The 10,562-nt window shown below is 46.8% G+C and overlaps 1 protein-coding gene across 1 annotated transcript in view; it reads left to right on the plus strand.

Annotated features, from left to right (window-relative positions):
- Window positions 1–6,434, plus strand: part of LOC102872269 (microtubule-actin cross-linking factor 1-like) — a 21,208-nt gene extending 14,774 nt beyond the window's left edge. Inside the window, exon 3 of the mRNA XM_006886488.1 lies at window positions 5,953–6,434. Coding sequence (XP_006886550.1) covers window positions 5,953–6,026 — 74 coding nt within the window. The 3' untranslated portion in view covers window positions 6,027–6,434. The remainder of the gene's footprint in view (window positions 1–5,952) is intronic.
- The last annotated feature ends 4,128 nt before the right edge of the window (window positions 6,435–10,562 follow it).

Genomic DNA, 10,562 nt, shown 5'->3' on the forward strand with positions numbered 1-10,562 from the left:
CATAATGCTGCCAATCGGCCCAGTAGAGACAATCTTTGTTTTCTTGATGTTGAGTTTCAATCCATATTGAAGGCTGCAATCCTTGATCTTCTAGAGCAAGCGCTTCAGGTCCTCCCTAGTTTCAGCAAGCAGGGTTGTGTCATCTGCGTAACACAGGTTGTTGATGAATCTTCCTCCAGTCCTCATGCCACATGTATACTAGGCAGTTTATATATATGCCATTTAATCCTCATAGAACCCTGGGAGACGGTTATACAGAAGAGGAAAGTTAAGGAACTTTGTGAGGTTATACAGTAACCCAATAGTAGAGCTAGGATTTAGCAATGATCTGTGGGGATTGGTGGTGGGGAGAGAGTTTACAATGTGCATGGTGTCCCATGCAACAGTCAGTACAATGCTCCATTGGGGTCACACTGTCCTGTGACTCAGGTCAGCCTACTTAAAGCACCTGCACTTTGCAGTAAATTTTAAACATACTTAAAGGGTAGTGAGAATAGCAACATGTATCCCTATCACTCAGATTCAAGAGCTATCAATTCATAGCCAGTCTTATCTCATTCATCTATCCTACTTCCCCCTTCTTGATTAGGTAGAAGGAAGTTCCAACAATCACATACTTACTGTAGTAAATGTATTGGCTTAATCTGCTTCCTGCCTGTATCTGAAAAAACGGAACTAGTCCCTCTTGACCCACTTCCTGGAGACTTCCAGAAGGATTCTGACTGCTAAGTGCCAGGGCCCCAAGGGCAATATGTCCCTCCCAGTGTCACCTGACTGATCTTCCTGTCATTCAGCTTTTGAGGATCACATTCTACTGGCAGAACTCACAGAGCCAGGCAATAGCATACCTGGTTTTGCATCTGGAAAACTGATTTACCAGGATAGTATCTGTTTGCATAAAACTTTGGATTTAGGATGTCTGGTTTGAAATCAGGACTCTGCCAATGTGATTGAAGAAAGTGTCGGAAAATGAGTAAATCTTGAAAGGTAGAAATTAAGATGTGATAGTAGTGGAGGCTTAGAAATCATGGAGGGCATTGAAATCATGGAGGGAACGGTTTCTGTAGTGAACTGTGCTGTGCACCAGGCTGCTCTCATGCTCTGATCTCAGTAGAGCAGTTGCTACCATTATCCAGGCCTTCTCCAGTCTCAGAGATTTGTACACTGTAATAAGACCTTTCAGGTTGCCTGCCACTGTCCCTTTAAAGAATTTTCCCAATGAAACGCATCTTTTGATTTCTTAACTGCTGGTACCAAGGCTTTTGATTGGGAAAACATACTATAGTGACCTCTCCAAAGTGCTGAAGAACAATTTGAAGACTAAAGTATATCTGATCCAAGCCATGGTCTTTTCAGTGACTTGCTGTGCATCTGAAAGTTGAACAGTGACTAAGGGTAACAGAAGTAGAATTGATGTCTTTAAGTTTTGGTGTTGGAGAAGACTACTGAATATCGTTTGGATTGCCAAATGGACAAACAATATATTTTGGAGAAAGTACAATGGTTCTTTTTAAGGCAAAGATGGTGAAACTTCATCTCACATACTATAGGCACATTGTTAGGAGGGGCAATGCTTGGGAAAAGATGTCATGCTTAGAAAGGTGGAGAGGGTCACTGAAAGAAAAGAACCTGCACAAAATGGATTGACATAGTGACTGTAGCAATGGGCCCAAGTATATCACCGATGATGAGGTTGGCACAGGATAGGACAAGGTTCAGATCAGTTATTTTTAGGTTTGCTACAAGTTGTAGTTGACTTAATAGCATTTAATAACATTGTCCTGAGATTCTATCAAGCTGCTGTGAATTGAAGCAACTTGTAGACAGTGCTTTTTGTTTGTTTTATCCTGAGGTGGTCCTGCGTGAGGAGACATTGATTTCACTTTGAAAGAGGCTTCACAGGTAACAAGCCATACCTCCAGGTCCCCTAAAAGTGCATTTAAAAGATCCATTTTGGTAGGACTCTCAGAGGTCTTCTGAGCTTCATGAGACTCTTCTTTCAGAGCAGGGAAGGGATATTGGATGTGATTGAGTGGAGTTGCTGTTGGCTTAATTCTTTTAAAAAAGGAAAATTAAAGTGTTCTTATAAGGCGTCTTGGAGGCAAATGGGACCTATACCTAGAGAAGGCATAGGTCCATTGTTAGTCTAGGAATAAATTTGTCTCGGAGGGAGTGCAACCAAGATGCTTTTTAGAGGCAAGGATGATGAAACTTCATCCCACATACTTTGGGCATGTTGCCAGGAGGGGCCAGTTCTTAGAAAAACACATGATGCTGGGAAGGGGAGTCAGTGAAGGAGAGGATGATCCTCAAGGTGATGAATTGACACAGTAACTATAACAATGGGCTCAAGCAAAGCACAGATCATGAGGATGGCACAGGATAGGACAAGGTGTAGACCTATTCCTAGCTAGGGTCACTGTGAGTCATTTCTTCCAGCCTGTTGGTCAGAAAGATGTCTTCCAAATTTCTTGGCACAGACTGATGACCTCCAGGGTTTCATTGTTTCCTGAAACATCTCAATTGGTATTCTACCAATTCCGGGGGCCTTATTTTTTTCCAATGCCTTCAGTGCAGCTTGAACTTCTTCCTTTAGTACTTCCTTCTATTGGTTCTTGATCATATGCTACTTCTGGAAATGGTTCAATATTACCCAGTTCTTTGTGGCACAGACTATATTCTTTCTATCTTTTTGGCTGCTTCCTACATTGTTCAAAATTTTGCCCTTTAGTATTGCAACTCAAGGTTTGAATTTGTTCTTTAGTTCTTTGGGCTCGAGAAATGCCAAGTGTGTTCTTTCCTTTTGATTTTCTAACTCTAGCTCTTTGTACATTTTGTTGTACTTTGTCTTCTCATGTTGGCCTTTTTGATCTGTTCAGCTATCTTGTGGTAGCATCCCTTCCCCTTGTACGGCTTTTTTTCATTCCTGTTTCAAAGTCTCTTCTGATACCTATTTTTGTCTTTCCAATACCATGCAAGCCATGGTATTTTCAGTTGTTTCCTATGCATTTGGAAGTTGGACAGTGAATAAAGAAGACCAAGGAAGAACTGATGCCTTTGAATTGTGGTTTGGCTTGGTGAATATCCCAAACATCTATTTTGGAGGAAGTGCAACCAGTGTGCGATGTAATGGCAAGAATGGTGAAACTTCGGGGAGTTCTGGTGGCCTAGTGGCAAGGAGCTGCAACTACAATCCCAGAGGCGCACGGTTTGAATCCACCAGATGCTCTGCCAGGGAAGGAGGGATAATCTCCTCCTGTACCAGTCAGATCTGATTTGACGGTACACTCACACAAAAATAATAAAATAAGGAAAAATAATAATAAAAAAAAGAATGGTGAAACTTCATCTCACATTTTTGGAGCATGTTGTTAGGAAGAGCCTGTCCTTGGAAAAAGACACCATCTTGAGAAAGGTGGAGGGTCAGCGAAAGAGAGGAAGATCATCAAGGAGATGGATGCATTGACACAGTGACTACAGCCACTTCAGAATGACTTAGGTCTTGAAGAAGACCCAGGTAGGGCAGGCTTCAGATTCATTTTTCTTATTTTTTTAAAATTAATTTTAATGAAAATTTACAGAGACTTTGGATTTCCATTCATTGTTGCACTTTTCTCCTTGCCCATCCCTCCCCCCACCCCAGGACACTCCCCTCTTTGAAAAGTAAAAGTTCCCCCATTGTTTTACAATCCCTCCCCCCAGGTCCATTCCACTATGCTGTCTTTGCTCTGGACTCCTGTCATGACAAAAATACCTAATCACATATCCCTTTTAAACAGTTTTCTCCCTCATCTATTTCAATGCAGTATACATTATTTATCCCATCTTTCTCAGTCTCCCCCCAACCCCGATGTCAGTCCTGTTTTACAACAGTGGCATTATGCAGTGTTTGTCCTTTTGTGACTGAGATATTTCACTCAGTCCTCATATTCTCCAGGGTCACCCATTTTGAATAATATTGCATGAGTTCCTTGTTTTTCAATGCAGCGTAGTATTCTATTCTGTGAATATGTCAGAGCTTCTCTATCACATTCATTTGTTGATGGGCCAGATCCATTATTCTTAGGGTCATGTTGTTGTTATGTGCTATGGAGTCCCTTGTGACTCACAGCAACTCTATGCACAACATTCCTGAATCCTGCTTTATCCTGTGCCAACCTTACTGTCTCTGACACCTCTACCTCAAGTACCCCAGTCACTGAGTCAATCCATCTCATCCAGGGTCTTCCTCTGTAAGGGTCATAGGCATCTAACAACACTACCACTACCAATCACAATGTGAGCCATAGTTTCAAGGGCACCTTCTGCTTCTCAGTTTACATACTTTATCTAATCTAATCTAATCTAATCTTCATAATAACTTCAGGAGGTAAGAGTGCTGCACTGTAGGAGAAACTAGAACCCAGAGAGGTAAACAACTTGCTGAAGGTCTCTAATAGCTAATGCTTGTGAGTTTTAAGGTTCACAGAGTGCCTTAACACTTATTATCTCCTCTGAGCCTCTGAAAACCCCTGGGGGGGGTGAGGTATACCATGTCTCTGTGGAACAGCTGCCTGTCAAGGGATCCAGCTTCTACTCCTTTCCTGCAGTAGGGACTGGACACTTTGGTATTGGCTTTGACAAGTCAGGGGAGAAGGTCTAGGGAAAGGCTAAGGTGGTGAGACTTGGTTAGTTGCTATGGTAACCCAGATGGCTGAGTAACCATTTTGAGAGTTGCTATGGTGACAGAGGCTAGTTGGTAGCAGGGATCTTGTCTTCCTGGGTGGCTAGCACTATTCAGGCCGCTTGGGTTAGACATGTTGCCCATTCTGAACAGAAGAGGGCAGTATGATAGTGAACAAAGGCTTCTTACCCCACATACCCAGTGGAAACTCCAGGCAGTTTAGAATGGGTTTCAAGAAGCTGGATGGAAATGGAGCTTTGACTGCGGCTGGGTTGGTTAGCTCTGTGTCCAAAAGGCTGGTAGGTCTAACCCTGGAGGCCATGTTCATGAACCCAGAACTGGATGATTTTACCCCAAGAGCTGGCCTAAGTCTGGGAGAACACCTTCCTCATCTTCCACCAGGCTACTTATGAGAAACAGGTTACAGTCTACCTTTGCAAGGAGGAATGGCTAGAACACACACTCACTTTCTCTGTACTAGCAAAGAATTTAATTATAAAGTAATAATTAACACATGCAAAATAATGCAGCATGAGCCATGCTAAAGAAGTGCTAGAGTAAACCCAGAGGCTGAAGGAGAACTGGCAGAAGGAGAACTCATTTTGACCTCTTTTTCCTGTGTGCATATGAAGTTCTCCGTCTCTGGCCATTGGGTGCACAATGAATTGGATTCTCAATTGTCTTCACCTCTCTACCCCCTTCAATATGTCTTTTGTGAGGCATCCACTCCTTCAGCAAATATTTGTTGATCATCTTCTAACTACAAAGCATAGTTTCTGGCCTTCTGCTGAGGAAAGGTGACATAGATATCTGTACTCAGAGAACCAGGAGATCCAGGAGGCAATGATGTAGACACTCATGATGTAGACACTCACACACCACACATGTGGTTGGAGCCCCAGGAGGAACAGAAAGGATATACAGTTAAGATTTTGAGGAGAGGAGCCTTTTTTTTTTGTCCAGTTGATGAAAAAAACTTCATTTTGGGTGTGCATACGAATCAGTAGGTGGAATTGGGGTGGGGTGGGGTATAGAATATTTCAGGCAAAGGCTCAGAATTTAATTATAGAGGAAGATGTTACACACAAGTTTAGAAGGATGCTTAAGAGTGAGCTAGACCAGGTTAAAGGAGGAGAATGAGGAAGGGTAATAGCCCAGAAGCAAGTAGGAAGGTTATGGAAAGAGACAGAAATTCAAAGTGGTTCCGCTTCAAGGTGATGGGTTTTTGATGAGGCTTTAAGTGGTAGCCAGAGATTTTATTTACCTGTATTACCTTTCTCCTCCACTAGATGTCCCCCTGAGTACATCCTGCCACCTTCACCTCCCCAGTGCAGACTTCTTAAAAATGCAACAGCAGTCTTAACCATCAGGGGCAAAGGAAAATCATGGACCAAAAGGAGAAAGCCTCAGAGCTTCCTGATTGTGTAGTCTGGCTATAAATTTAAACTGCTGCTTGGAAAAAACCAAAAGCCTCCCCTTCCCTAGGCTTTCTTCTTCCCATCCCCCCCAGCAGCCACTTTGTTCCTCTCTCCTTGTAAAATTTTCTCTGTATAAAACAGGAACATCAGCCAAACATGTGGACTTCCCCTTTTCCATTCATTAGAAGAATACATTACTTCAAAATCTCTAGGGAGCATTTAAATGCAAATTTTGTCAAGAAAGCAACTTGAGTCTGAGAGAAGCCCTCTAGCCACAACTCAAACCAGAACTTTCTTCCCTGATTATCCTGATTCTTATTAGGAATCTCAACCCCTTGCCCTCTCCCCGAAACAGCCCTTTCTGCCGCCCCCTACAACAAAGCCACTGGATCCCCAGAGTAGACTCTCTTACCCCTTTTGCCCTTGTTCTTTCCTCGCCTTTGGCAAGCAGCAGTCGCAGTCCTTGAGGAAGCCGCTCACAAAGGGGAGCATGTATTAGCCCCAGTCTATGAAGGGACATTGCTGTTTTACTTTAGTGAAAACAAGGAGGTAGATGTCTGCCAGGGGATGGGGGTGGGTGTAAATATGCATATATTTGTGTCTGGGCTTTTTTAGCCCTCCCCCATATAAAATATTACAGTTAATGCAGGTGACTCAGCACTGATACATCCAGTCAAGATCCCCAGAATTCGCTTTTCCCTATTCTCTGCTGTTTACAAAAAAATGTGCTTATGCTATCAATCACCAGCTCCTTCATCCTGCATTGCCCACTAAAAGTCTTATATGTCTTCATTTAAAAAGAAAATAGATCTCAAAACTTATTCCCCTCCTTTTTTTAAACTGAGCTCATTAGCAGCTGACACCAATCTGTGAACTAGCTTTTTGAGTACATAGGCTTAAAGTGGAATAAACATTTGTTCAAGGATCCTCCCTGTCCTCTTTCAGGCCCTACCCTGTATATGCTCTCTATGCTGAGACCTGGGCAGGCCAGCAAAACTTGATGGAAATAGATATGATTAATGTGCTGCTCATCCCATTTCTCGTCATGGTGCAATGTGGAAACAACCAGCATTCACCTGTTAGTGAAAAGCATCATTTCTTCTTATTTATGTATTGTCTATTGACCAAATGCTTGGCACTACTTGCAGGGTACAACGATACAGTCCCTGCCTTTGGGGTAAGACACTCTGAAAAATCTTGAGAATAGGAACTGAAATGGAAGCTCAAATCTCAATTTTGGCTGCTCAGCGTCCCATGAATCTTTTTTTTTTTTTTTACTTGCTAATGAACTGTTATTGTGAGATCTGCCAGCTTCACTTTTTACCCAAGACCACCTCTCCCCTCCCTGAAAAATAAAGTTAACGGGGCTTGATGAGGCTGAGGAGGATAAAGGCTGAATGAAAGTGGATGTGGACAAAATGGATCACTTTTTACCTGAGCCCCTAATTTACTGTTGTTGGCCCAGCACTGTCCATGAATGTTAGGCTTGATTCAATTGGTGGCTCCGAAGATGCATGTTGAGAACTTCCTCCCCTAGCCCTACATCTTATTTACCTGTTTCATTTCTGTGCTCTTTCCTTTCCCGTGTTTACAGAGAATAAATAATTGGCTTCCCCTGTCCTCCTTCTAACCAGTTATGCTCCAGAATTCTTTGCTCCATTAATAGTCCTGGTTCAATCTCAGTTTCTCACATCTCTTTTGATCCTAGGCTGTCACAGTTTAATAATCCTGTTGGGTTTATTTTCCTCTATAGATTGATGTCCTCCCCTCTCTTCGGTGTAATTCAGAATCCTGTTTCCATTCCTCACACAGTTGTCATTTCTCAGGTTCTGGCTCTCATCCTTGGCCTGATTTACTTCGTGGTCTAGAATGTGCTCCTTTCTAGTTCATTTCCTTTGGTTTCAGGAAACCCTTTTTGTTCCCTGGGGATTCTCTGTGGGCTCAGGGTGCCCTTTCCAATGCAGCCCTGTCAGGATCTAGCCTTTGCCCTCGTTCTGGGATCTGAGGCATCTTGCTTGAGCTTTTCTTCTCCTTTCCCTTCAGTTTCCCCAGTACCCCACAGGCCCAGCACCACATCCCTCCAGCCGGGGGCTCCCTTCTTTGTCCCAGCTCCGGGTGTAGGTCAGGGCTGCATGGGCTGCCCTCTCACCCGGTGGAGTGGGGCCGGGGCGACAGGGTGGGGGGCGCTCTGGACTCGCCCGGCCTTTCATCCTCACACGCCTGGGGCCTCTGAGCGAGCCCAACCGTTCCCCCTCCCCCGCCCAGACACTCCAGTGGAGGCCAGGCAGTCACCCCATTCGGCTCGGATCCCCCAGTCCGGTCTGGGTTGTGGTCCGCAGCCACCAGGGGAAGCGTGTGGGACAGCGCAGGCCCGACCGGCCGCAGCCTGAGGGCCAAGGACGAGCCGGGCCGCCGAGGCGGAGGAGTGAGGGGCGGGGAACCGGTCGGGCCTGGCGCTCCTGACAGGCGGAGCCGCCTCCGCCGCCGCCACGGCCGCCGCCACGCCGGGGCGGGCTGAGGGAGGAGCGGAGCCTAGGGGTGGGGAGGTGGAGTCGCGAGCCGGGACCCGCGGAGCGCGAGCGGACCGCGAGCGAGTGGGCTGAGGAGCACAGAGGGACTGCGAGGCCTGAGAGCGGAGAGCTAGGGTGCCGCAGCCGCCTCGGAGCCGCACAAAGGGCCGAGGCTGGGGCCGCCGCCGCCTCAGCCGCCTCAGCGCGCGGGTCTGGAACCGGCGCCCGCCGGGGCCCAGGGAGAGCGCGGCGCGGGCGGCCATGGCCGGCTACGTGCCGGGTCAGCAGCCGGCCAACCGCAACCAGGAGAAGGAGTTCGTGCAGGCGTATGAGGATGTGCTGGAGCGCTACAAAGGTACGACCAGCCGAGCGACGGCGATCGGGGGCTGGGGCGCCGGCGGCCCGGCGGGCTCGGCCGGCCATCGCCTGCAGCCCCAGGCCCGCGGGCCGGCCCCGGGCCAGCTGCAGGTGGGGCTGCGGGAGGGGTCGCGCTCTGCCCGGCGGGCGCTGAGGTTTAGCGTTATTAAGCTGCTGGGTCTCGGGGCCAGTTTATTTACAGAGTTGAGCTCAGCCTTTCGAACCTTCTCCTACCGGAGCCGGCGCTTCTTCCCTATCACTAGTTATATTATTCGGCCTATTATCTGGCCCCAGCTGGAAGGAGGCGAGACCCGGAGCTGGCCTGGGGACCTAATCTGTGGGGAGTTACAGGGGCGGAGGAGGAACCATCCATTTTGCTCGCGGTGCAGATCCTCGTCCCTGAGACTCGTGGACATCTGTGAGCCGGCGGAGGGTCCCTCGCCCCCTTTTGTTTCCCTCGGCCTCCCGTCGGTCGCGTGGAAGCCCAGCCTGTGTACCACCTTGGTTTTATGGGGGTGTTCGGCTTGGCAGCGAGCGAGGCATCCGTTGGTGTCAGTGAGAGTGCAGTTTTCTGTGGGGGACCACTCCTCCCCACCCCCCTCTTCAGCTCGTGGGGCAGGAGCCTGATGGAGGCACAGGTCGAATTATTTTATTCCTTAAATTGAAAAAATAAAAAAAGATTTGTCTTGAAGGTCGGATTTCAGCCCCTGCGGGCTCTCACTGAGCAGTTCAGCAAGTTAATGCTTAATCTCAACCTTGGGTGTACACAGAGAAAGTTTTGACAGGCCACAGGCTCTGCGCTCTGCGTTTCTCGGGCTGGAGTGGGGATGCATGGCCTTGGGTGGCCCCTGCTTTGATCTGTAACATCCAGTTGTGAGGATTTGCTTTGCTTGGCACTTGTGCCTTCCACAGACTGGGAGTTCCCACCCGCCTCCCAGAAACAACATAGGCTGCACTTACTTTCTCCTGTTGTATTCCTCAGGGGGGTCCTTGTGAGTGGGCCTTTAGTGCAGGAGAGGAAACTTCAGCCCTTCTGAGCCCAGGATACTTGTTTATGAGGAGACACTAATGAAGAGGCTGTAAAATGCGCCCTTATCTAGGTGGTGGCGATGAGCTGAGAATGAAGCAAGAGAGAAAATAAGATAGAAAGGGAGAGCTTAGAAAATGCTGAAATGGATCTGCCAGAGTTTTGCTTGTTCATTTCTGCATCAGTTCCTGTACTCTGTCCAGTTTTTCCTCCCTGCAGCAAGTTTTCTGTCAACCCTCTGTGGTCTTTCTTTTTAAGAAGTGTGGTTCATTCCAGAGCACAAAGAAGTTAGGTTGTGATTCTGAATTTCATTGAAAAAAAAGTTGCTAAGCGGATGGTTTCATTAGGTTTCCTTTGCAGCCTTTTAAGTTAACACTGGATACTTCAAAGGGAGGGCTACTTTGGGACTGTCTTGGGCTGTGACAACTTTAAACCAGCAGAATGAGAAAAGAAATAGGTGAAAATAAATCACAGCACCTCACTGGATCATGTTGCTGGTGGCCTCCAGCTGAAAGGAAGTTGGACTCCTAGCAAATGAAACTGGGGACGAAGGGGGAAGTAGAACTTGTTCCAGGAGAGGCCACTGT

The sequence above is a fragment of the Elephantulus edwardii genome, unplaced genomic scaffold (assembly GCF_000299155.1).
Source record: "Elephantulus edwardii isolate Elephantulus edwardi_28Jun2011 unplaced genomic scaffold, EleEdw1.0 scaffold00049, whole genome shotgun sequence".
Taxonomy (NCBI): Eukaryota; Metazoa; Chordata; class Mammalia; order Macroscelidea; family Macroscelididae; genus Elephantulus; species Elephantulus edwardii.